The 27,215-nt window shown below is 37.6% G+C and overlaps 1 protein-coding gene across 8 annotated transcripts in view; it reads left to right on the top strand.

The window, feature by feature from the left end:
* Positions 1 to 26,752, top strand: part of PPFIA1 (PPFI scaffold protein A1) — a 60,661-nt gene extending 33,909 nt beyond the window's left edge. Inside the window, exons 16-31 of one of the 8 annotated variants that reach the window (XM_075425389.1) lie at positions 99 to 333; positions 3,300 to 3,329; positions 4,129 to 4,280; positions 5,055 to 5,227; positions 6,040 to 6,133; positions 13,145 to 13,226; positions 13,354 to 13,554; positions 14,372 to 14,434; positions 14,993 to 15,019; positions 16,425 to 16,600; positions 16,707 to 16,804; positions 18,556 to 18,731; positions 19,291 to 19,359; positions 21,996 to 22,161; positions 23,386 to 23,456; positions 24,328 to 26,752. In XM_075425389.1, the coding sequence (XP_075281504.1) occupies positions 99 to 333; positions 3,300 to 3,329; positions 4,129 to 4,280; positions 5,055 to 5,227; positions 6,040 to 6,133; positions 13,145 to 13,226; positions 13,354 to 13,554; positions 14,372 to 14,434; positions 14,993 to 15,019; positions 16,425 to 16,600; positions 16,707 to 16,804; positions 18,556 to 18,731; positions 19,291 to 19,359; positions 21,996 to 22,161; positions 23,386 to 23,444 (1,801 nt within the window). In that variant the 3' untranslated portion in view covers positions 23,445 to 23,456; positions 24,328 to 26,752. Of the gene's footprint in view, positions 1 to 98; positions 334 to 3,299; positions 3,330 to 4,128; positions 4,281 to 5,054; positions 5,228 to 6,039; positions 6,134 to 13,144; positions 13,227 to 13,353; positions 13,555 to 14,371; positions 14,435 to 14,992; positions 15,020 to 16,421; positions 16,601 to 16,706; positions 16,805 to 18,555; positions 18,732 to 19,290; positions 19,360 to 21,995; positions 22,162 to 23,385; positions 23,457 to 24,327 lie in introns of all 8 variants that reach the window. The other 7 variants (XM_075425390.1, XM_075425391.1, XM_075425392.1 and 4 more) reach the window with 7 other exon arrangements.
* Positions 26,753 to 27,215: the final 463 nt, after the last annotated feature.

The following is a 27,215-nucleotide window of genomic DNA, read 5'->3' as shown; positions in this document are numbered from 1 at the left end:
CCTGCCAAGTGCTACTGCTTTCTAATGCCTGAGTCGGTCTTTCTGTTTGTATGGTGCTTGTTTGAATATCATGCTCCTTTGAAACTTTTTTCTTTTAGACTTATACAAGAAGAAAAGGAAAACACGGAGCAGCGTGCAGAGGAAATTGAGAGCAGAGTGGGTAGTGGAAGTCTGGATGCCCATGGTCGATTCCGGTCCATGAGCTCCATTCCCCCTCCCTATGCAAGTGGTTCACTTGCTGGTTCTTCCCCGCCTGGCAGTGGCCGCTCCACCCCGAGGCGGATTCCACATAGTCCAGCTCGGGAAGTGGACAGACTAGGTATCATGACACTGGTAAGTATCCATTAACTTGAGTTTTTCAGAAGAGTGTTCTTTTTCTCTACGAAATGGGTTATTTGATTTCCCCTTCCTCTCCTTCTTACTCAGCTGTATTTTTCCTTTCTCTAGGTTTTTCTACTGCTTCCTTTCAACTTCTATAGAAAGTGTAAGATACAGTCATAATGATTAGGAAAAACGTTCAGAGCTCAAGTCAATTATTTGGTCAACATCTCATGCCTAAGTATTCTGTCTGTTGTTGTGGTCTTTCTTCTGCCTCCTCTTCCTAGAAGAAATAATGTTTTCTTTTCAACCCCTGGCACAGCAACCAGTTTCTCCCTCTGCTTTAAACTTTATTTTTAGCAGTCCACTATTCCACTAAATACTGAGCTAAACAGTGATTTGCATATATTGCATTAATCTTGATGATTGTGGAGGTATCACAGCTGTTTTAATGAGCGATAGTGTCTTGTTTTAGCCTCTTAAGACTGGCAGGTAAAAGAAGTATCTGTTAGACCTAGTAGCTGATGAAGTAGTAGCTTGGGCTTAGCAGTTCAGTGAGTAGAGAAAGATGGATCCATTCTTTTGACATTCATATGACTGTTTAAAGAAATTAATCCTAGGAGCTGCTTTATGCATGTAAATCTATGTGTAAAAAGAAGATAGAAGTTTTCCACTTTTTTGTTTTCACATAAAAGTTGTTAAGCAAATAACAGTTTCTCATATTCAGAATACCTTTCGGTAAGAGCATCTTGGATACATGTATTGATTTGCAAGCACTCTCCAGGAAAATCTCATTTAACTTAGCTCTAGATACACTACTTTGTCTCAAGATTTGCATATGCATTTGGAAACTGTATTTACTAGCTGTACATGCAACACCGTACTTAATATTCTTTATTGTCTTGAATTACTACACTTGTATCATGCCTGTACTATACGATTCAGTAGACAAGGAATGCTGTCCATCCCTGTAAGAGGAGTTGGACTGACTTGACTTTGATTTGGATCTCTTACTTGTTTTTAAACGCTCCTGCATTTCAGCTAACTACTTTTGCTGGCTTTTCAAAAAGAATGTGTATGTGTACGAAAAAGTCCATTTTTTTCATGAAAAGGAATCATTTCACCTTTCTTGTGTTACAAAAATAAAAAAGAAATCATTGTACTAGCTGTAGCCATATATCCAGGGTCAAGCACAGTTCTACAGAAACTAATAAATTTCAAAATGTGGAGTGCTTCGGATTCTAATTTTTCACAGTAATAAGTATTTAAGCTAAGTACTTCTCCTACAGAAAACCATTTACAAATTGAAGTAGGTATTTTCATAAGAACTAAATTTTAACATAAGACACACATTCTTCTGATCTAATGTAACTGAACAAAAGTAAAATAATGAAGTTCACTTTAGATTGTAAAAAGTGTGATTCACAGGCACTAGATCCATTGTTTGCAGATGTGTTTTTCTGACATTTTAGTACCTGGCAATCGATTTGTGAAAGCTTTTGTGAAAGCATGAAAACAAGAAGCTATACTGCTAGAATTACAGAACATGAGCTTTCTAGAAACTCTTGGAACAGCTATTATGAATTATCAGACTCCATGAGTTCTTGGGGTTTTTTTTCCGATGTTTTAATAGAAAGTTGCATTAGTTTATGAGCATGATGGCAACATTAGCTTGGTGCTCACTGCAGTAGTGGTGTTAGGCAGTTCAGTTAGCTGAAAACCCCTCATGATTAAGATTAATTACAAAGCATCAACAGGACAAATTGTGAAACCCACAGCTCTCTTGAACTGTTCTTGTGGACAGTTTTCATTCCATATGGTAAACATTTTCATGGGTTATCAGATTTCGTAGATGAAAGAGCCAGCAAGGGTGAAATGAGTCTGCTGCGCTTTGTCTAAGAACTTGAGGAGGGTCTAGGTGATCTTTAAAGGTCCTTTCCAACTCAAACTCTTCTATGATTCTATGAACTTAGGAGTTATTAACATAGTACTCTCTGGTCAGATTGAACAAAACTTTATGTATTAATGCTGCATGCTTTGCATGTATTCTAAATAAAAAATTATTACAATGTGTCATTTGTGGGAGGGAAACAACACACATCTGCCCTACCAAGCTTCCAAGGGGGACTGACTTTATTTTTGGTTACAGTCTTTTGAAATAATTTGTTGTTAAATACAATGATAATTGTTAAAGAAATTATCTCAGTTAAACTTCTGTCAGCATCAGTCTGAATAACTTGATAACACATTTATGTAACTCAGGGTTGCTGCCTTGTTCTGTGCACTGGCAGAGGTGGGAAGTACCTAGGAAGTGAGATACAGCGGCCTCTGGAGTGGACGAAGGATAAAATAAAACTGGTGGTAGACTCTTGCTCAAGCATTCCATCGCTTTAAACTTAGTAAAAAGATCAGAATAGCGTTACTGTATAGAAATCAGCTATTGTTGGCACTCTCTGTCACGGTATTAAAGTATGGCTGCTTTTTGTGTAGAAAACAACTGCAGAAATCATGAAGGTGTGAGAAGGGACTAGTGCAGACAACATTAAGCCTCCTGTGGCTGCCATGTAGGTTATATAGTTCCAGGCAGATCCTTGACATATGACTGGAAATCCTCTCACTTTTTCAAAGCAACACCTTATGCCCCCACATACTTTACTGTTTTTTCTTGCTGAAGATAATGCAAGTTTTGTGTGCTGATTTGCCTGTGGTACCAATACATTGAAATATCTATGGTACTTTTGTGGATAACCAACTACAAGTTGATTATTTTTTTTCTTCCTTTTCCCCTCTTCAGGCATATGTTTAAATAATCTGTGATTTGAAGAGTACTTCATACTCTGTACCTTTCTCTGTGCCATTGCTGTAATTGTTATTTATATTCTCCCTAAAATGTTTTGTCTGTGCTAGTTGTTTCAGGCTGTGCTACAGTTTACAATAAATACAGCTTTTCTAAATTTCTTTTCTTTGCATGCATCTATCAGCCTAGTGATTTAAGGAAACACCGTAGAAAGGTAAAACTCTTTAGTTTATTTACTGGTGTGCCCCTTCATCTCCTTCTCTGTCCCCAAACTCATTAGTGGATAACAGGAACATAAAAGAAAGCATTTGCAGGGTAACACTATAATAAAGCAAGATTATATGCTCTTTGATATTAAATGTAAAATGGTTTATCATCTTAAGTGTGAACTTGTTTTGTTTTGTGGTGGTTTTTTTGTTTTGTGTGTGGGACTGTTGTGTTGCTTTCTGTTTGTAACCACTATTTCACAGTCTTCATCAAACAATATTTAATTTTAAAGACCTGTTAGTGCACACATAAGTAAGTCTTAACTTCTATTATTCAAATTTTGAGATAAGCCATAGCCACAGGTGTGTAGAAATTGACTTCACAGAATTGCTAATCATGCTAATGAATGTCTAAACATGCAACAGTGAGGATCAAGATGCCTTCTTTTCACAGGACTCTTTGGTTTTCTTTCTTTGCACTTGCTTAAACTGAAGTTGGGTTTATTACTTTATGGTGCTGAAGACATTGCTTTAGTTCTTAGCTCTATGAATGAATAAAAGATGAGTGCTAGTTGCTCATTTCATTAGCTAAGACTGAAATCTAGTAGTTTGTCACTAAAGGTAACAGAAAATCCAGAAAGAAGTCAAACAAAAAATAGGCAGCTGCAAAATGGTAAGGGCAAGAGTAATCCTTTAACACTGAAATAATTGATTTTTCCTTTCAGTATTCTGTGTAGCGTTGATATTGCATTCATGTTTTGGCATTTCCAGCTAACCCCTCACGTTTTCATTCGCTTTTTCCGTTAGTCTCCAGCTTCTAGAGAAGAGGTACGAGATGATAAAACCACAATAAAATGTGAGACATCACCACCTTCTTCACCTCGATCGTTGCGTTTGGACAGAGTTCAAAAAGGAGCCTTGCATACAGTGAGCCATGAAGATATCAGGGACATAAGAAAGTAAGTAGCTGTGAATAAGTCAGACCTACCAGTAGCGTAGTATTTCAGATTATCAGGATAAAATCCTAAAACTGCACAGCTGTTCAGCCTGTAGGTTTTTAGTCTAGGTATTGAAGTATTTCTTGGAAGTGAAAAATAGGAACACATAAATGGGTGATTATGTTACATAAACAGTAAGAATACAGATTTTGTTAATGATCAGAAACGGCTTTATGTGAAGAATGCTTCTGGTATTCAAGGTCTGCATTGTTTGCTTCGGAAATGCAAAATGTACCATTCCAATCTTCTTTTATAGACTGGAATTTAGCTATAAATTCAGAAGTAAGTTGCAAGATCACCACCATTTCGATTGACAGATGTTCTTTTCAAAGTGCCTAAGTATCTGGGATGGATTCCACTCAAGTATTTCAAACTTCTGTTGTCTGACTCAATTTGTCAGGAACTTGTGTTGTCAATATTGGCCTCTCTGAATTGCACTTTAAACACTTCAATTCTTGTTTCTTAAAAGTAAGAATTAACTTGTAGTTGCATGTTACAGTACATAAATATTAGATCCCTTCCTTTCTTCCATGATTTAGTTGTTTCCACTGTTTTTTTCTGTTTAATGACATGTTTTAGTAGATACATTTCTTTAGTGACTCATTAAAAGCTGAAATTAGATGTCATTAGTGAGTTAAAGAGCTTTTGTCAACTTGCACTGAAACCTGAACTTGTCCCTCACTATGTTATGCTGGTGAATTTGTTATACCTGTATGACTCCCATTTTTTGTACAGTTCAACAGGCTCGCAAGATGGGCAGACAAGTAATCCTAGCAGCAGCAATAGTAGCCAAGATTCCCTTCATAAAGCCCCCAAAAAGAAGGGGATCAAATCCTCTATTGGCCGCTTGTTTGGCAAGAAAGAAAAGGGACGACCTGGACAAACAAGCAAGGAAACATTAGTACAAGGTTGGTTTGCTTTTATTTTTAGGCACAGTACAAAAGAGCGGGTGAAAGACTGAATTTTATGATGTATATATCAGTATGTGCATGTTTGTGACTGATTGTTTTGGTGCTGATGTACAGCATTATTTAGAACTAGTGACACTGAAGCTTCCGGTAGGCGCTTTTTATGAGCGTAGGGTGCAAGTTCAGCTAGTCAGGTGTTGCTGTCTTTCTCTCGTGGAACCAGGATATTGAACCTTATTGAACTGTTACGGCTTGTTTTGGGAAGCAAAAATTTCAACCGTGTCTTGGAAGCAAAAATTTCAACCGTGTCTTGAAAGCAAAAGAGGCTTTTGTTAGTATTGGCACTAACAGTCACGTCTTCACATTGGACCCAGAGGATCTTCCTTGAAACAAACCCAGCTGGTTTAGTAAATGCTACGGTCACCTTTCTCTCTTGTGCAATTCTTTGCGTAAAGCAGGACCCTTGAAGTTGGCACCACCCATAAGTGATGTGGAAACATGGAGATTTCATCTTAGGGGTGGTTGAAATGTGAGGTTCTCAGTGTGACTCCGACTGGTTTTAGACAGCACCTGTTTGAGTCCAACCAATCTGATTTTCCTATTTTTTTTATACACCATTTTGATGGGTATTAATTCAGCTAGAAAGTAGAGTGATAGATGGGCTTGGAGGTTTGGCTTTGTATGTTTCTGGTCAGTAATATTACAAAGGATTAAATACTTTTGGTCAGGAAAGCAGTAGTGATGTATGAGTTATAACTGATCAAAACTGAGAAGATGACAAGACTGGTTTTTTGTTTGGTGTTTTTTTGTAGTTGGCATGGGAGAAGCAGATAGTTCCTCTCAGGATGCATTAGGTCTCAGCAAGCTTGGAGGTCAGGCAGAAAAAAACAGGAAAATGCAGAAAAAGTAAGTTACCAAATACTTATGATCTTCTGTTGTTAAGGTACTGCTTTATTTCAGAATGTTCTGTTGTCCTTTTTCTCGTTTGTTTGTTTTCAGGTATTTTTGCCTAGTATGGTGCTATGGCTAATAAGCCTCTGTAGAAATTTTTTTTCTACTAATTTTTTTTCCAGAACATTAATAGTAGCGTAGGTTGTGGTAAGTTCGAAACAAATTTCGGTGCTAAAGCTTGTTGTTGAAATGCTGTAATAAATGAACTTGGAGATAAAAGTGGACTCTTAGCAAACCTTCCCCCAGATTTGCTATATTTAATACCTACTTTGAGTTTAATTTGTTTGGAAGATTTCCCAAAGTTGTCTTTGGCTGTTAGATGCTCCAGAGTGTGAAAGAGTTGACAGAGTGAGAGCATGAGAGGCTCTGTACAGACATCCTTCTGTGTGCATTTGCTGGTTCCTTTCTAGCAGGTGACTCTGAAAGTCTTCCCTTTTGTGTTGCAGTTGCTAACTGCTGTTGTGTGATCACTAATTTTTTTTACTTCTGTTTGAGGTTGTCTTAACACTTTCTCATATATTTTAACAGCCCAAATCTTTTTTTTTCTTGCACCATATACCCCTGATTTCCTGTTTGTTAATAATTTGTGACTAGTTCCTTTTTTTTATGGCACCTTTTAGATACACAGTTACCTTTTCCTAGTCATGAGAATTTTTTCAGAGCATGGGCTTGGGGCAGACCTGCTGGTGGACAACAAGTTGACCATGAGCCAGCAGTGTGCCCTGGTTGCCAAGAAGGCCAGTGGGATACTGGGATGCATTAAGAGGAGTGTGGGCAGCAGCTCGAGGGAGGTTCTCCTTCCCCTCTACTCTGCCCTGGTGAGGCCCCATCTGGAGCACTGTGTCCAGTTCTGGGCTCCCCAGTTCAAGAAAGATGAGGAGCTACTGGAGAGAGTCCAGTGGAGGGCTACAAAGATGATGAAGGGATTGGAGCATCTCTCCTATGAGGAAAGGCTGAGAGAGCTGGGCTTGTTCAGCCTGGAGAAGAGAAGGCTGAGAGGGGACCTTAGAAATGCTTATAAATATCTTAAGGGTAGGTGTCAGGAGGACGAGGCCAGACTCTTTTCAGTGGTGCCCAGCGACAGGACAAGGGGCAATGGGCACAAACTGAGGCACAGGAAGTACCGTCTGAACATGAGGAAGAACTTCTTCCCTCTGAGGGTGACGGAGCACTGGAACAGGGTGCCCAGGGAGGTTGTGGAGTCTCCTTCTCTGGAGATATTCAGGACCCACCTGGACAAGGTCCTGTGTAGCCTGCTCTGGGTGACCCTGCTTCGGCAGGGTGGTTGGACTAGATGACCCACAGAGGTCCCTTCCAACCCCTGCCATTCTGTGATTCTGTGATGTTCACCTTTTGAGTATCTGTTGAATGCTTTGTTGTTCCCAGGCTTAGTAGTGATGAAGCAAAGACTATAATCGTAGGTGGCAAATAGATATTGCTACTAGTAGAAATCTTGACTTGATGCTTATATGGTAATAGAGGAAGCGCTCAAATTTATGTGAGCAGGATCAGGCATTCTTTGCATTTTTCCACCCAAAGCTGAGCCGTTATACCTTGCACTTTTGTTGCCTCTGTTCTGTTCAGCTGTCTTTGTGTCAGAAAAGTTGACTGAGGTCAGACCTGTCTTGCTTTTTTACTGCTGAAGACAGAATAGTGAATGTTGAAGTGTGCTAATTTTCTCTTTGAGAGAGATTTCTTGCAGTACCTAATTTCTGTTAACGAATAGGAGTAATGCCTGGTGACTGCTAATGAATACCAGCAGTGTGTTGGTTTGAAAAGTCAGAATGGAATGTGGTTTTGTTTGTATAACAGAACGCTCAGCTGTTTTTCTTCAGACTGTTACACTGAAGGCAGTCATATATTATTATGATCTGGTATTTTCCCTTTACTACAGAGCTTTAAAGTCATACCACATCTTGGTTGAATAAATAATTTTAATCTGGTCATATCTAGATATTGGTAAGGCCTGTTCTTTGAACAATATAGATCTTTCTCAATACCAGCAACAAATTTCATTCTAGAGTAAAACAATCTATACTGTCTTGCTTTAATAAATGCAAAAAATGCAGCTGCAGACAAAGCATGACTTTTCTTGGTAAACATTCTGCCTTTCAAAAATTTACTGGTATTACTTGAAGTATCCCGCATGGCTGCATGTTACTGGTTGCTTAGAAGGCAAGTGTCTGTATTAGCCAAATGACAACTTCTAGTTTGAAATTGCCCTGTCTGGCTGTTAAAGGTGAGTATGTACTTATTTACGGGAAGGTATCTATGATTCAGATATTTCAGTGAAAGTGGCTATGAGACAAGACCATGTTGATGAAGATACGTATCATAATGTTTAGTTGTATTACTCTTACTAAGTAATACAATTTAGTGAAGAGCAGCAGCAGGGCCCTTGGAATGTCCATGAGAGGCAAATCTACCACTATAAAAAGCCCAGCAAGATACTTTAATCCAGCTGTTTTGGAATCCTGACAGGTATTCTGAACATAGGAAGCAATATTATCATGAAGTGTCAAAGATCCCTTGCTGCTTTTTTGAGATGCTTATTATCAAAAAGAAAAAGCGGTAAAGCTGCTCTGAATTGCTTCTCACTTTGATATTGGAGGAGGGTGGGGTTAAAAATTCTCGAGGCAGGCTGTTCACTTATAAAATCCTGTATTCAGCGAAAGGAATTCCCCTTACCTGAATGCTTGGAACAGTGACAGCTATTTCTATTTATAGCTGTCTCTAATTCCTAGTTGCTTGCTTATCTTTCTGATTCTGCATGCATGCACACAAACAGGCTGAGGGCACTATTCAGTGTCTTTACTAACAAAAACCTATTTATAGTTACAGAATTAAATTACAGTATACATTATTTGTCTGTTTTTGTATGCCTTTGAGTTCAGTTTAGTTATTTTTCCTTCATTGTTTTATTTTCCTTTTGTTTACCATTTGATGTGGTAGTGCAAAATCAGGGTAAGTTTATATTTATTTTATTAGGATTTTTGTGAAATTATGATAGATTTGGATTTTTAGCAATATATTAAAGGCTCTAACTTTTTTCAAAAAAGTCTAATTATGAGAGGACATACTAGATTCAAAATAATTTATTGTGAAAATGTGTTGCTGAAATAAATCCAGTGTTGTCTAGTTCAGTGTGAATGCTAGTTCAATGTCTTGTGTTAATTTGCATGGTGTGAATTTTTATAGTGGAAATACTAAACCCCACATAGATGGAATTAGTTTTGTAATTTGGATTTTGAAAGTTGTTTAGCAATAGTACATATTTGTGGCAATTCATTTCCAAGGTAGGTGTATTTCTGTAAAACTGTTGCTCTTTGTTTACTAAATCTAAGTTGTTTTTAGTGTTTTATTCGTGCTATTCATCATCTTTGTGAGCTGTATTATTGACAGTGTTTGCCACAACTATGTTTGTGCTTTTCTGTGTACAACACAACAAACTTAATACTGTATTAATCAGAAAGGTAGGCAACTCTACATTGAAGATAAGTCTCCTTAAAAAAAGTTCTACACAAAAAGTTTATTACATACCTGGAAATCAATATATAATAAGGATATTAACTTTCCACTGACTCTCTGCCTGAAGTTAGTCTCTTTTCATCTCATTTTGCTACTGTTGCCTTTCAGTTGTTACACCTTGCAACTCTGTCATTTCCATCCGTATCACTCTCTTCACCACCTCCCTACAGTGTTTTCTCTGCTCTCAACTACTTCCAGATCAGTTATTTTCAGTTGCGTCCAAGAATCTGGAATACAGCATTTCCCTTTGGCTACAAGTCCTGGATTTATCCATTGCCATGCTGTCTTAATCCAATGACAAAGTGATGCTGCACCAGGCTGCTTTATTTCCCTTGTGGGGTTAGCGTATGCTTGCCTACCAAGAGCCATTCTAAATACAGATACTTCAGATAGTCTTTAGAGAGCCTTGTGTGCTCACTACTACATCAAGCACCTGCAGTTTTGACATCATTTCTCACCCCATGTGACCATAGTTTCTTTGTTCTCCACAGCTGGTGTTAGATGCCTTTTGAATGTGTCTAACAGCAAGTGTTCCCCCCTTCCAGCAGCACATGTGGTCTCCAATTCCAAGGGATGTTTAGCCAACTGTTTATTAAGTTTGTAGACATCTATCCCTTGGTTTTGTCACCTGAGAGTGATTCCAGTAGCCAGCTACTCCTTTGGCATCCTTTTGTCCTTCATGGTGGCAGCTTTATATCATCTGTTAACACTGCCAAGACTACTGCAATATTTTTTTTTTCCTCTCAGGAAGATACGAGGCTGGATTTTGCACTCGCTTCTTAAGTGGTGTAATTGGATGGCCTGTGAAACTAAACTGGTGTGTCAGTTGTGATCTTCACATAATCTGGTCATGTATTGCTGGCATGCAGTGAGTTTCTTGGTGAAGGTGGAAGGGAATTGTTGGAAAAGGGCAGCTCTCTGCATGAGGAAAGACTATCGGTGGATTATTTGCAGATAAAACAGCAGCTGCCTTTGAATTCTTCCCATGAGGTGTTTTGTGCCTGTGCTATGTCTTGAGCTTTCAGTTTGTATTTCCCATACAAGCAAGTTTTTACCTGTTCTTGCATATATGAACAAATTCTGTAATTAATTTTCTGCTTCATGGATGCATTCCTCTTTATGCAAAAATTATTCAGTGGATCCGAAGTTACCTCATAAACATTTTTTTGGTTTGTTTCTATTTCTACATGTTTGCCTCCATCCCATAACACTTCCTTCCGAGCACACAATTGTTTTCTGCATACAGTACCACCACGGGTTTCAAGTTCGCATCATCATCTCTCCTTACGCTTCTGATACGTTCCCTGTACTGCTCGTCTCCAAGTGATTCAATGTTTCGTGGTTAACCTGAAGTACGTGGGGAGAGATAAAACTAGCAGAAATTACACTGCGACTCTCTGAAGTCCATACAATACCCCAGGCAGCTTTGTCAGCTGGGGGGAGGCAGTGATTACTTGCTCTGATGGGGTCATCCCAGTCTAACCAGAGGCTACTCTGGGCATGTCTGTGCTCTTCCGTCACTAGTGGGCTTCCCTCACTGCATGGTCATGTTACCACAGCCACCGAAAAGGAAGGCAAAGACACCAATTTTGAAGTTAAACTACTTGGACAAAACATTTAATTCCTCTCTGGCAAATACAGTATTAAGCACTTTATCCTGTTCTTACCAAATAGTGTTTTATAATATCTTATTAATTAATTTTTCTCGTTTTTTAATATTTCAACAACAAAGTGAAGCAAAGCTGAACAGGGCTGGTGATTTGTGGGAATAATGTAATGTGTCCTATGGTGGCAGGAGAATAGCTGATCCTTTATTCCTAATTCAGAAATATATGTATATTTTTGAAGCGTACAAGTACATATTAGCTTTTACGGTCTTCTCTTCTTTGTTAGTGAAATTTAGCTATTGTGCTGCTGACTGCTAAACACTATTTCCGCCTTAATTGTTGGGTCTTAAAATGGGTACGTTAGAATGGCTATTTATAACCAGTTATCTGGCAGTTCCTTCCTTCTTTCCTCCCCTCTTTTCATTCCTGGGCAGCACATTTAATTAGGATAAAGTATTAGGAGGCTCTTCTAGAGCAATAGGAATGTATTGACATGCAGGTGGAGAAGTACTATCTGTTGATAAAACAGTTGCTAGTATATTTATCACTGCATTGATTATTTTTTATATTTACTTATCCACCAGTATAACATGAGGATCCTAGGTATGCTGGCATGTCTGAAAGAACTGACTACTGCATATCTGTTTTGCACTAGTAGCGAAGAAAGCTACTAGCCTGTCAGTAACCCCTCTGCAAAATGTCTTGTGTGGTGTTTTAGTATCTGTAACTGTTATCATCTTAGGTCTGCTTAACGATACAGTTCTGAAGGCAGGGAGATTTTGTTTTTTTAAATTGTGCAACGGTTATAAATGCATAATGCAGGATCATGAATCTAGTATTGCTGCTTATCTTAATTCTGCACTTCCAGGCATGAATAAAAAGCTTAAAACAGTAAAAACTGTACAGTTAAGTGAAGCTGTTTTTTTTAAGCTTCTCAGGAGACTGAGTGGAGACTTAACCATATCCAACTAGCTTTCTAAGGCAGCTTAAATACGCTTTTTCACTTTTTCCATTTTTTCCGACAGATATATCCAAGCGACATTGCATGCTTATACCGATGACGCTAGTTTTTTTTTCTCTTGGTTTCTCAAACAATTTTGACAGCAATTTGTAGGGATCTTGTGAGCTCCCATTGTTTCTGTAAGCTGAATTGTCCGTTTGAAACTTCAGTCTCTTCTGTTTCAGAATAACAAAGGAAATGGTGTCATCGTGGGAGATGAAAGCTGAGTTTCAGTACACAGCCTTTCAGAATACAACTGCCAGAGCGTGGCACTCTGAGTATAATGGTTGTCTGAAGCTGTGCCTGAATTTGACAGGCTTGCTGTTGCAGACTGCAGTTCACCAATTAAATGGTTACTGTCTGTTTCCAGCCTCGGCAGCCTGATGGACAGTACTGTTTCAGTCGCATGGGTATCTGATGTGCTCATACATTTCCACAGGTTTCAAATCTGCATATTGAGGAAAAACGACTATCTTGGTTCAGTCTAATTTGCTGAACAGAGAATTGCAGCAATTGAGAATTGGACTGACATCTCCACCCTTTGTTGGCAGTGTTGGTTAGTGTGTCAGTAGCAGTTTCAGACACAAATTTCCGAAAGGCAAGGTCCAGCATCTCTGCCACTCTGGAATTTCCTAGCAAGCTCAATTTATGTCACTATGTAGTCCTTGTACGTGTGCTGTGGCTGCCTTAGTGGGTATATGATACCAGGCTGAGAAAAGGACAGAGTGAACTACTGGAACGAGGATAGTAAAATGAATACAATGTTTAAATTGTAACATCTAGTTAGGGCTAGTTTATCTTTGTTATTAATAATTATATCTGTAATTACAGGCATGAGTTGCTAGAGGAAGCCAGAAGACAAGGTTTGCCTTTTGCACAGTGGGATGGGCCTACTGTGGTTGTGTGGTTGGAGGTAAGTGGTCCTTCCAAAATAAAGAATTTTAAAAAAAACCATGAGTGTACAGACTTCTAAGGAGTTTAAGGTATTTGAGCCAGGAATGTTTTTCAGATGGTGCTTACTTCCTTTTTTTGTGTTTCAGCTGTGGGTTGGGATGCCAGCCTGGTATGTGGCTGCTTGCCGAGCAAATGTGAAAAGCGGTGCTATCATGTCAGCCTTGTCCGATACAGAAATACAGCGTGAAATTGGAATTAGTAATCCTCTGCACAGACTGAAGCTGAGGCTGGCCATTCAAGAAATCATGTCACTGACAAGTCCATCTGCCCCTCCCACCTCAAGGACGGTAAGGAAAGTGGCCCAGTATTAAACATCATCTAGAACCGTTAGAATTTCCAAAAATTCTACTGTAAACATAGTGCTGAAAGGATTTGAGCTTCAGATAAGAATTTCTGGAAACATTACATTGTAGAGGAACACAATATTTAACTTTCATGGAAATCAAATGAAGGAACAACTACATTTTCTTTCTTAAGGGAAAGAGAAGTATGTATCAGTGTAAGTATATAATCCAAAACATTTAGAGTACATGTTATTTGCCTCATCTTTTGGCCTCAGAAGAATTTATAATACAGAGGAAGTACGCATGTGCGTACAGAAATCTGTAAAATAGTTGGAGACTCTTAATCCATGTGTAAGGCCATTAACTCCAATAATGGTTCAGCCTGCATAAACTAGGAGTCCACCTGTGTCTCTATACTATAGTAGATTTAGACACAGTTAGTATGAATTCCCTCTCATGAGTCTGTCTGCCCTGCAATCTAAAGTTATTTCTGAGATGCCTGGGGTTACGTACTAGACTGCAAATGCATTTTTCGGATTAGAATAGAGTCAAGTGTTTGCCCGTTAATTACATCAGTGTAAGCTATTTATCACATTTAATTTTTTTAATATCTTTGAAGAAAAGTGATCCATGTTAATAGGCTTTTATTCCATGCCATTACTTCCAATAGATACACCTATACTTAAGACTTTAGAAACCATTGCTTTTGCCCATGCCTGCTCCTTATGTGTACCAATTGCTTATATGTTCTGCAACCTCTCCTCTTTGTTACTGCTTTCCTTTCACTGGATGGGATTGGTTCCCTGTGGGGTCATATTAGACCACGGGAAATGTCTGGGTAACACATGAAGAAATGGAAAATCTTACAGCCACACAACAAACGGTTAGTTTACAGCGTTGCCACTTCTGTTCCTTAGAGTGCTTTTCCCACCTTTTGAACATTTGAATCAAGTGCCTTTTGGTCTTTCTTTTTTTTTTTTTTTCTCTTCTTTTTTTCAAATTAATGCATTAAAATTCTGGATCATTGTTTCTTGTAATTATTAACCTTGTAACATGCATCTTGATAGTTTTTTTTCCAGAAGGGGGGGAAAAAATCAACACTGACAAGACTGTAAACAAAACTCTTTCTAATCTGTAAAATGGAGCTCTGATTTGATTAGCTAAAAGACAAAATGAATTATTTGTGTGGATTGAATTATTTGTGCGGAAATTTCTTCTCTCCAGAACACTTAAATCAGTAGACAGATTTTGCAACCTCTCTTATGAAAATGAGTGCCTTGCATATTTTTTTTTTTTTACGATGCATGATGCTTGCTTTATCTAGACTTCTTTGGTGTGCAGTAGACTTAGAGTCTTGCAGTGCATCTTTAACTTTGGTCTCCTTACTAAACTTAAATACTAATATGTATGTTGTTCTTTTGCTTTTCTAACCACGTAACAGGAAGATGAGGAGGGAAGCTGGGCTCAGGTTGGAAACTTTATGTAATATTATAGGCTATGTAAACTGTCACAATAATTAAAGCATGAAATACCTTGTTTTCCTTTATAGCAGTTTCTTTTAGTGACTCTTGGTGTGGCTTGGGGATTGGGAGAGGGGGAAACTATAGGCTTATTTCTGTAGAATATATACTTAGAAGAGAGACTTTTATATTCAGGTGATTTAAATATTTTAAAGTTTTTTAGAACTTCCAAGATTTGGTGGTTCATCATTGAAAATTTGTAAAATACTTTGTTGCATAGGACACCACAAAAAAAGCTGTGCATAAGGATTTTTAATAGTAGGGCTGTTAAGGGGAAGAATATTCAGAAGTGTCTGTTGCCATTAGCTTTCGGAAATATTTATCCTCGAGCTAATGAATCAACAAAATGTACTTACTGTTTCTTAATAAGTATTGTTGTATTCCATGCATTGAGCATACTACATCAAATTTTAAAATACTTTCATGACATAGTGTGGCATGTTTTGGTGGGGGATGGCTCTGGGAAGCCAGAAGTCCAACAACATCTGTTGTGTGCAGAAAGTCCCTGCTCAACCTGGTGACCACCACAGGTGTGCTACAAGACATAGTGAGCCTAGATAGTTAAGTAGATTTCTGTGCACTAATGCTGTAATCCCCCTTCATTAATTGTTCTCTTTTAAAGTGGTGACAAATCCTAATTGTATTTTCAGACACTGAGATAGTTGAGTATTTTATAGAGGGATGTAAACAAAACTCAGGATTTGCCTGTGGCCTCTATCTTTGAACAGCATAGTCTGTTCTTGCTTGGCTGCCCTCCATCTTAAACCTGTTCAAGTCCCATTAATTCCATCTCAGATACTCATTTGCAGATTGTCAGTGATAACAGTGATAGCTTGCCTCCCTGTTACAAGAGTAACATGCTCTTTCAGTCTGCTACCTAGCGATAGCTTGAAGAAATGCATTTCTGTGTGGCCTTACTCCTTTCTAGAAGATGCTTCCTCTTTTTTTTTTTATATCTTGTATTTACGTGGTCATGTGAAAAATAAGTCTCCCTCATCAATTTTCAAGTGATACATTATTTTCAGCATCTTAACAAAATGAAATTCTATGGCTTTTGCTATCAAAACCATATAAATTAGTCTATTTTTATTAGTTTTTGCATATTTTTTATACTCTTTAGCATGAAATAAATTAAGACAGTTTTACTTGCTGATCTAAATATCTGAACTTGCTTTTCTTCAGAGGTTGACTTCTTCAGAAAACAGTGTAGTATTCAATATTTGTATTTGCTTAAATTTACAGGCTGAGAATTAAGCATTGTTTTACTTTTTTCTTTAAAATATGTTGTCTAAAAAAGCTTTTCTCTTTTATTTCTCACTTTAATAAGCTTATTCCTTAATCTTTTAAAAGCAGACATTAGCATATGGTGACATGAACCATGAGTGGATTGGCAATGAGTGGCTCCCTAGTCTGGGGCTCCCTCAGTATCGCAGCTATTTCATGGAATGTCTTGTTGACGCTCGAATGCTGGATCATTTAACTAAAAAAGATCTGCGTGGACAACTGAAAATGGTGGACAGCTTTCACAGGTAAATAGATTTAAGTTGGAGACCTAACTTACAGTAAATGTTTGTTATCTCTAAATGTTTTGGTTTTGTTTGGGTTTTAAAAAAACTTCTTTTCTTTTCTAAACAGAAACAGTTTTCAGTGTGGAATTATGTGCCTACGAAGACTGAATTATGATCGGAAAGAACTTGAAAGAAAAAGAGAAGAAAGCCAGAATGAAATCAAGGGTTAGTACATTGTCTGACCTCAGTCACTATCTGGCTCAAAAATCTATTAAAAAAAAAAAAATCATTAGAGGGAGGAATTATTTATAAAATACCAGTGTTAAACACAGGAGATGTGTCTGAATGCGGACCCTGAACAGTGGATCATGAAACACACCATTAAATCATTCAGTCATGCAGAGAGGTGCTACAAATGCAGGCATTTTTGAAAGTCCTACTGCTCTGAAGTTTGAAACAAAGCTAAATGTTTTAGGAGGATGAGGGTTTTGAAAAAGTTTTGGGTTGTTTTTTTCTGTTCTGACATAATAACTGCATCTATGTGATTTTATTGTTACTTGTGGCTGGTAATTTCTATTACCCAGAACTTTATGAAAAAACATCCAGGTGACTTAGGTGTTTGTATTTTCCAGATTCATGGTGATTATGGAACAAGAGAGGAGAAAAAGAAGAAAAAGCAGGGTTGGGAATTCACAGTATTTTCCAAGACCTTTCCATAGATATTTTGTCCCCTGCCTATAGTATCAGATGTCTTTTCTGACATCTTAGACTAAAATTTTAGGGTTACCTTGTACACAACTTGCTTAAGAAGGCTCTGTGCCTGCTCCTCCCCTTTCCTTTTCAAGTGTTGATACCTTTTGGTGGTTATTCCACCAGTTGTGCCTGAGAACATTCCCAGGAGCCGCAACTAACTGGCATGAAACAAGCCTGTGTTGTGGCGGCTGGTAAACCTTTTTTAGCCTCCTAAATAGTATGGCTGCCTATAGGGAATTGCTCCCTGAAACACTTAACTCCTGAATTCCTCCTGGGAATTGTTTGGGGAGAATGCTAGTTGACACAGACCAGAAACGTGCTGTGGATCATTGTAACAGTTTAATTGGTATAAACATGCCTGCGTAGTACTTGTAAGAACATAGTTTTTGTTTTGAAGTTTGGGCTGAACATGTAAATGCTGCTCTATAATGGTTTTCCTTGAAAAAGTTCAAAGATAAGAGTATATTGATCGTTGCACTGTTACAGTAGGCAATGCCTTCCAGCAAACTTCAAATGCTTACTTTCCACTTTAAATTTACGATTGTGGAAAAGTGTGGCAGCATGCATGCACAAACTGGAGGTCAGTCTGCATTACGAGATTGAACACCTTCAGGTAGATAAGATTATAAAACTGCTAAATAATAAAGCTTTAGAGAATAATAAGTAAAGCTTTCTGTTCAAGTTCAGTGGGAAGAGCATGAGAAACTGCTATAAGGTTTTTCTTCTGAGTAGTAAAATTTTTTTTTTTTTTCCAAAATACTTAATCTGTCTGGAGTGAGGTACAAGCCCCTACGTGGCTGTGTAAAGTAGAAGATCCTGTCTTCTCCATCTGCATGAACGCTATGCCTAGCTGAGCTTGTCTCATAACTGTGACTGTAGCCTCCCTCGTAGGCAGAGAGGAGACTGAGTGAGGACTGTTCCTTCTGGGTGTAAGGAAAACTACTCTATGGGAGGGATCCAACACCGAGCATTGAAGTCTAAGTGTGAAGTTTTGTTGCCAATTTGTGCATTGCATGCCCACCAAAAAGGCAGGGGCAGATTAGATCACAAACTAAATGTTAAATAACAAAACTTGTTGAGGGCTACTACTTAACAGAATTTGTGATGAATTGTGTATATGTGAAATCAATCCTAACATCAGCATACATATCAAGAAAGGACTGGGTTTTTTTTGTTCAGAAAAGTTGTGTTGTATAAATTGGGCAACTTTTTTTTCTCCATAGATGTCCTTGTCTGGAGCAATGAAAGAATGATCCACTGGGTAGCGTCCATTGGTCTTAAAGAATACGCAAATAACCTTATAGAGAGCGGAGTTCATGGTGCACTTGTGGCCTTAGAGGAATCATTTGATTACAATGCATTAGCTCTCTTATTACAAATACCCACTCAAAACACACAGGTAAGCAAGTAGTAGTTACTTTATGGCCAACAGGATTTTTCTCCCCTGTAGGAAGATTAAAAATGGAACTGACTGCATTTTTTTCTTAGGTGAATGTGTGTCTTTCTATTCCCAGCTCTAGAAACTTAAAAAATGGAAAGTTGTCCATTATCCTGTAAGAGAAAAACATGCTTTTCTTCCTGTTTTCTAATTGTTAGTAACGTTTCTGGTTGATAAATTTGCTGGAACAAAAAATACTGTTTGAATATTTTCCTTATATCCCATCTTCACAACATTAGCGTAAAACTCAACATTTTTGTTGTTTGCTAAACAATGAAGTTTGCACCAGAAATCATGAACTTCCATATCATGATGAAGAGAAGGGGGAGCTGTTAAGTTTTCCTTAAACATTTAATACGTTACAACTTAAATTGTGACTTTCAAGTACTAAGTATGTTTATTAATCTGATAAGAAGGTGTTAAGCAGTTTGGGTTATATTAAGTGTTAAAAATTACTATAGGTTACTAATGAGTAATCTTTTGGAATTAATTTCCATTTCTTTTGTACTATAAACTTTAGGCTCGTGCTGTTCTGGAGAGGGAATTTAATAACCTTCTGGCTATGGGCACTGACAGAAGACTTGATGAAGTAAGTTACTTGAGCTGTTGACCCATTTTATGGTCCTGGGAACTTTACAGAATCATAGAATCATTAAAGTTGGAAAAGACCTCTAAGATCATCAAGTCCAACTGTCAACCCATCACCACCATGCCTGCTAAACCATGTCCTGAAGTGTCATATCCACACATCTTTTGAACACCTCCAGGGCTGGTGACTCCACCACTGCCCTGGGCAGCCTGTTCCAATGCCTGACCGCTCTTTCAGTAAAGAAATTTTTTCCTAATGTCCAATCTGAACCATGGCGCAACTTGAGGCTGTTCCCTCTCGTCCTGTCACTAGTTACTTGGGAGAAGAGACCAACACCCACCTCACTACAACCTCCCTTCAGGTAGTTGTAGAGAGCAGTGAGGTCTCTCCTCATCCTCCTCTTCTCCAGAATTGAGCAATCCTGGTTCCCTCAGCCACTCCTCATAAGACTTGTTCTCCAGACCCTTCACCGACCTTGTTGCCCTTCTCTCGACATTCTCCAGTATCTCAATGTCCTTCTTGTACTCAAGGGCCCAAAACTGAACGAGGTGCGGCCTCACCAGTGCCGAGTACAGGGGGACGATCTCTTCGCTGCTCCTTCTGGCCACACCATTCCTGATAGAAGCCAGGATGCCACTGGCTTTCTTGGCCACCTGGGCACACTGCTGGCTCATGTTCAGCTGGCGATCAGAACTGTTAAGTGAAGGAATTTAGCTTGAACCTCTTTAAGCTATTGACAGAATAGTGAAAGAGTTCTTAACTTGAATTTCTTTGTCTTTGAGAGTTTCTGAATGTGGCAGTTTTTGTGTATTTAGGTGACACTGAATATGAAAGTATTTAGGTGATTTGCAAGTTTGTTTTTAGTAGCTTGCATGGTGGATGTCTAATAGCAGCACCTGGGGCTGAATCTTATATCTAAAATGTGGGAAAATTAGTGACCAATGTTGCAGATGAACAAGCTATAGCAGAGAAAGGCACTGTATAGCACATTTCAAACCTTTGATCCAATGGGCAGTATTTCAAATAATTCAGTGTTTTTCAAGAAAACTGGAGGTGTTAATACTGGTGTAGATGACCACCAGGTATGTTTGCACATCAAAGTAATTCTGATCAGGCAGACTGTGATCTTACAGTGTATAAACTTCATGCAAATGTAACGAGTATAAAACCCTTAACAAACTAGGTATGAGACTTTTAGTAGACCATGTGAACCATAGCATAATGGAGAGAGTGTTATGTCTTTAACCTTTTAAGTTGTTCTACGGTGTAGCTCAGTGAACAGTTTCAAGCTGACATTACTTCCCCAAGAGACTTCTAACTCTGTGCTACCCCTTCTTTGGTGCTAATGGGAGTTTGTGGTAGCACATGTAGGCGAAAGTGGTTCAGGTTTAGACTAAGGTGGCAAAACCCTAACGTGGTTAACCAGGTCAGGGAACCAGCCCACGGTATCTCAGAAACATTTGTGCCAGTATGAGGAAGAGGACAGGGGAAGCGTGAAGGTGCTGACTTCAACTGCTTTTGGATCAGTGAGGTGAAGCACACACCAGTACGTTGAGGAAGGAGGTTGCTATGACAGACCTTGATCGGGTTTGTGTTCGTCTTTTGCCTGATGAACTTGTTGCAGCCCTTTTGTAGCACATCCTGACAGCTCTGTTCTCAGTATGAATCTAGTAAGGTTTTAATAACATCGTCAGAAAGCAGCTTGATAGTTTATAAGGTATTTTTCCTTGGCAATTTCAAACTGCAAGAGAAGGAGCTTTGAAGGAGCAGAGTTTTGCTCTGTTCTAGCATCACAGGGCAGTTTGATCATGAAGATCTCTTCAAATAATGCAGACACTTGTCTCCCAATTCTATAAAAAGGGATAAATTTTAGGTAAAATGGCATTCAAAGGATTGAACTGATTCTAAAGGTGAAGTTGGCAAATGGAAATGCACAATGGGTATATTTGCATTGACATAATAACTTCACTGCAAAAAAAAAAAATTTTGGAAGTGGAACTTAAACTGTTGTATTTAGTAAGTGTAATATTATATTTCTGAAGTGGAATATTACTTCGAAGATGCAGATGTATTAATAGGGGGGAAATAGGGGTAATTACAAGTGAAGTTTACCCAAGTGCTGAAGCAAAACACCGCACAGCAATACAGTATTTACGACACTTACTTTTCTTTCCTGTCACTTCCTGTAGTTTGTAGCACGAGAAAGCGCGATAGCTGTATCATCATTCCTGTAAGACAGAACTGAAGGTTAAAAGCAGTTGTTCAGATTAAGCCTCTGTATGTCAGTGTTCCCAAAGCAGCTGTTACGATTGGCTCCACTCCTCATATCCCCTAAGAATGAGTCATGTGACACTCGCATATTACTGCAAATCATGAAGTACAAACAAAGTACAAAATGTTTTCCTAACGGTGCCGAGGAGATGAATTTCCGTAGTTACTGAGCTGAAGAGCCTGCAGTCTAGCAAATGAATACAGATTGTTGCAAATGAAGACCTCTGCTCCTGTTGCACCTGAACCATTCTGAAAACAAACGCATTCGGTGGGGACACATTTACTTTAGATTGTCGGTAATCCTTTTAAGGTCAGTAATGATCCTACAGTTTTTGAATCGCTAATGATGTTTATCGCTATAACAGGATGATGATAAGAGCTTTAGGAGAGCACCTTCATGGAGAAAGAAGTTTAGACCAAAGGACATAAGAGGTTTAGCGGCTGGATCAGCAGAGACTCTTCCTGCAAATTTCAGAGTTACAACCTCAATGTCTTCACCCTCTATGCAGCCAAAGAAGATGCAGATTGACGGTATTGATTTTGTGTTATTTTAAGCATGATGCACTTTTTTGCTTGAGATTACAGGGGCATTAAGTTCAAATTACCTTTTTGCTGCATAAAAAAGCATCTGCCTTGTGCATGGTTGTATATATAACACTGTGTTTAACCGTAGGGTGCTTTACAATTTCAGGAAGCTTTTTTACTTCATTGGAATAACAAAATGAGAAATATAATTAGAAACAAATTTATGTTAAACTAGGAAAATAAAATTACATTTTAGTAGAAGTCTGTTAATCACATGATGCATAATTTCTATTTAGCAGCAATTAGACCAATGTAAGTCCTACTTCTGAAATGCAGTAAAATGCATTCAAAAATCATGTGAGTAAACTCCCTCAGGTGATTTTGAGATTATTAAAACTTGAGTAAAAGGTACATTACCCTCCCTGCAGCAGTCACTTAAGTATTGATCATACTTGAAATCACTACTTCAGTCATTGCTCTGTATTTAATGATCTATATGTATATGTGTGCATGTGCACACACACACAGAGATATGTATTGAAAAACACCAAACAAACCCCCAAAAATCCACCTGAAAGTGGAAGTTGATCACCTGTCACGTGAGGTATCTCGTCTGTTTAACAGCCTCTTCAGTACCATGAGAATAAACTTTTACTTTAAATTATTTTAGAAAACACAAGTGAATATAAATGTATTTAATTGGAACAGACCGGATGTGAACTTCAGTATAATTTGAGTTGTATCAGGTTCTGAAAATGGTATTTATGAGTAAAGCTCAAAGAAACAACCTGTGCATCTGATGGTACTCTCTAAAATGTGAGCTGTCTTAAATTTTCAATACTGTCACTAGCACAAAATATTTTCCAAAATTCACGTGGAAAATTCTGTAAATTAAAGTAAGTGAAGTCTTTACCATGTAAAACCCCTTTCTTTTTGGGACATAAAAAATCAGAAAAATACCTAAACTATATAAATAGAAAATAAATTACTTACAAAATTACCTTTGCCAATTTCTGTGTGCTAGCTGGCATGCAGATATTTTAGGATTTTTTTTCTTAGCCACTGTAACTAGAAGTGGATAATAAATAAACTGTAAAATGAATTCTGCTTTTCTAACTTGTAGTCTTAGAGTTGGATGAGTACAGTAGCTGTAATCACATTGCTGTGATTTTTTTTGAAAACTAACATGCATGCTGTGTTCTGCATGTCTTCCCATGCTTCTTGAAATAGGCAGTGTATCAGGAACACAAAGATTGGATTCTGCTACAGTAAGGACCTACTCCTGTTAAAGCCTTCTCCTGGTGAGTAAAGTTGATAGGTATAACATTAAAGCAGCTATTTATGAAACAGAATGTCAGGTATTTTAACCCAGTGAATTTACACACTGACCAAACTGTTTCAAGTTTTCAGGGTAGACTGTTATATTGAAAATCTGGAGATGATTTCCTATAATGAAGACTATGAGTGTTTAAACAATTACTTTTGTAAGGATTGTATTCTTTTGAGGGACTGTTTTAAACAGCTTGCAAAAGGATCCATGCTAAATAGCTGTGTAGAGTGTGTTGAAATCAAAGGTTGGAATGACCAGCTAGTGAAAGAGTAGGAGGGAAGGGAACCAAATTAGGCAGACAAAGGAAAGAAAATAGTTTAGTGTGTGGCACTGCAGTTCAGATAATTGATTTCACAGAGTCTTTGCTTGGTCAAAATTATCCCACTACAGTATACTCCAGTGCTGAATTGTTGTAGAGGTAATTGCATAGTTTTCCAAATCTTGGATACTTCATGCTACTGTGGTTGCTTTTAGCAGTTTATAATCTATCTTAAAGTTTTTTTTAGTTTCAAGACATTGAAGTTTTAAGTCATCCCCTCCCCCAGGTTCTCCCCACTCTTTCAGGATTTTCTATAGTCAGATGACCTAGGATAAAAAATTTAGGAAGCAAAAATACTTAACCTCGTGCTTTACTTTGCGTTGCAATTGAAGATCACAGAAGGCAATCAAATTGTGTACCTCGTGGCATGGCAATAATTCGATGCATGACTGCTACACTGCTGAGCTGTTTGTGAGAAGCTGAGAGTGAAGTGTTTTTAAAAAAACCTGCTAACGGATTTTTTTGTGTTTTTTCTTTTTGTGTGTTCTTTTTGTTTGTTTTGTCGTTTTTGTTTGTTTTACAGTTTACCCACACTATTTCTACCGATGATATGCAGCATTTTGAACATTTGGAACCCTTAATCTGTTAATACTTGTTAAATGGACACTTTGAGATATTTTATTACAGAGTTTTTAATTAGCAAATAAATTCATGAGTACTATAGAGAAAATATTTTAGAATCTAAATGTTTCTTATATTTATGTGACTTCTCATTTATATAGTTGCTTACTTTTTCTGTTTCTATTCAGTCTACAAATCAAATCATTGCTGATTTTTTTATTCTAATTTTAGTCTTTCCAACTGAATGTACTGTAATGCTTGTATGTATATGTCCCTATAAGTAATATAGGGTTTTTGTAAGTTATGCCGTTACTGTAATTATCATTGTTTTTTAATAATGAAACTGAAGATGAAAAGGATTTTAATACCTTTGTAAAAGTATCATGACACCAAGCAGTATATATTTTGTCTTTTGGAAATGTTAGCTTAGATCTGAAAACAAGTCCAGCTTTTTTTCAGGTAAGCATATGTTGTTGAAGGTATGGTACATGCTTGTTCTTCTTTTCAGAACCGTACCTTTCCACAAAGAAGATTTGTCAAGTAGTGGGAATTTGTCTTTATTTAAAATACAACTTGTTTTAAAAGCTGGGAAGAACTATAACACTATGGAACACGTTTTAGAAGTGATTGACTCGGTCATAACACTCTCTGCTGTATTTGTATAGCGTATCTTCAGTGACTGAAAACAAGCCATAAACCAAGAACTGTTTGGGGGTTTTATTTTATTTTTTTTTTTCCTTAACTGAGGAAGATTGACTTCTTAATAATTCCTGGTCATAATCCACAGGCCACAGAGAGTTTTTGTCCTAGATCTTTTTGACTGAAAACACTTGTGGAAAGATGCTGGTGAAACTAGTTTTAATGGACCAATGATGAAGCACTGCAGCCTCATGTCAGATGAGTGGTGAAGGATGAAGGTACAATGGGCTGAAAACTAAAGCAGTGCGACTTCTAACTTCTAAAGCCTTACTTTTCTTATGTAAGTCATCTTTTGTGTTTCGTAAACTTGTTCTAAAGAGTTGTCTGGACTTTAATTCTGATGGTTGTAGCCATTTTGGACTGTATGAGTAGAAAATGTATCCAACACTTGTAAATGGCATATTAAAAAGCCAGCAAGAATCTGTTCAGATGGTGCATTATTTATTATGCAACAATATCTATAGCATGTCTTTTTTTCTTATTTTGTTTTCCACTTTTAACTTGCTTGTAAAACTGAAATTCATTGTTACTGTTCTGTTTTTCTATTAATCTTTTGTGTATTTTCAGATTATGTAACAATATGTACAGTCTACTTTTGAACTATTTTTATCACAGTATTATTTATTGCTTTCTTTCAATAAAGTACTGATGCATTTTCCACTGCCAATAAAACACTATTGAAAAGCTAAGATCTAATTGTATGCAGGCAGATACTTTTGCAGTGAGTGGATATTGTCAATAAAGCATCTTAATGATTGTTTGCTGCCCTGTAGATGTTGTTTCAAATGACGACTTTTCTCCAGTAGAAAAATGTTTCATTAGATGTGATGTTTTCTTTGGAATAGCTCAAGTTCACATGCGTTAACCAGTTTTTGAAAACCAGTTTTCAGAAGAAAACTGCTTTACTGCCTACTTCTACTAGTAGTTAGAGCTATGATTTACTTTTAAAAAAAGTAACAAAAACTATCGCACAAATTCAGTGTGTTCTGGTCCGCGTGATGAAGACTGGAGTGCTGTTCTATATAGCAGCAACACTTGCTTTGTTAATAAAATGAGATTATTACCATGGTGGTATTTCAGGAGAAGCAGAGGGGTCGACGGAACCGATACAAAATTGGGTCACAATAGGGCTGTTTATGTCAATTTGAATATATTTGTAAACCATTTCTTGTGTAGAAGAGAAGACAGAAGGATAAACTTACAGAATAATGGAAGCAGTAGTGAAGCCTATTTCATCATGTCCTCTAGATCAACAGCAGGATGTGGAATGCATGGAATGGAGAAATATTGTGATTGATGCTTTAAACATTGTTCAATAATGCATCTCTGTCTGTCTAGCTTGTCTGTATGAGTTGCTGTCTGATCATTTGCAGTCTCTTTTCTATTTTCAGAGAATCTATCTTTCTAGAAAAAGCTAAAATGAAACTGCAGAAGGAGATCCTGACTCACTGTTCAGCTGAACTTCATTGTTTAGAGAAAAACTGCATAGACATTTCTGGTCACTGATGTGATAGTAGGTGTTCAAAGTCATGTATTGTTGCTTCTCAAAAGTGAAAACAACGCGGAGTAGACTTGTAAAATGTGAAAAGAAAATACGCTTATTATTTTAAGGCTGTAAAACCTTAACTGTTTTGGAACAATGGAATTGCCATGAGAGCTAGAATAAATGAGTGAAATGGAAAAAGCTTTCACGAACTGACAAAAGTGTGTGTTGACTTCCTTCTGAATTACACAGCAAAGCTGTCTCGGAGAAATCGAGAAAAACACTTCTCACTTGATTTTAATAAACTCCTCCTGGAAAGAAAAACATGCAAGTGCATGCGTAAAAGGCATACGGGTATGTTACAGTAATCTTTAAATAAAGCTTGGGTAAATACAACTTTTTGTAAATTGCTAAATGTCTTTAAAAGCTTTAGTTGGAAAGAGTGCTACGAAAATTAAAGCATGTGTTTTAAAATTCGAGAACTCTATCTGCAATAAGGAGATGATAAAATCATCTGAGAGAACTTTAAACTTCCAATTTTTGCAAGGGCAAGGAATCTCAAAACAGATGTTATAACTTACTTCATCTTGCACCTTTCAAACTTAGGTAGATTTAAAAGATTTTTGTTGCTTTTACAGTGTCTTATGGACAGTACTGATTTATCATGC

Source organism: Opisthocomus hoazin, chromosome 7 (genome assembly GCF_030867145.1).
Source record: "Opisthocomus hoazin isolate bOpiHoa1 chromosome 7, bOpiHoa1.hap1, whole genome shotgun sequence".
NCBI lineage: Eukaryota > Metazoa > Chordata > Aves > Opisthocomiformes > Opisthocomidae > Opisthocomus > Opisthocomus hoazin.
Note: the sequence above shows the minus strand (reverse complement) of the source record. Positions and strands in the feature narration are given on the sequence as shown.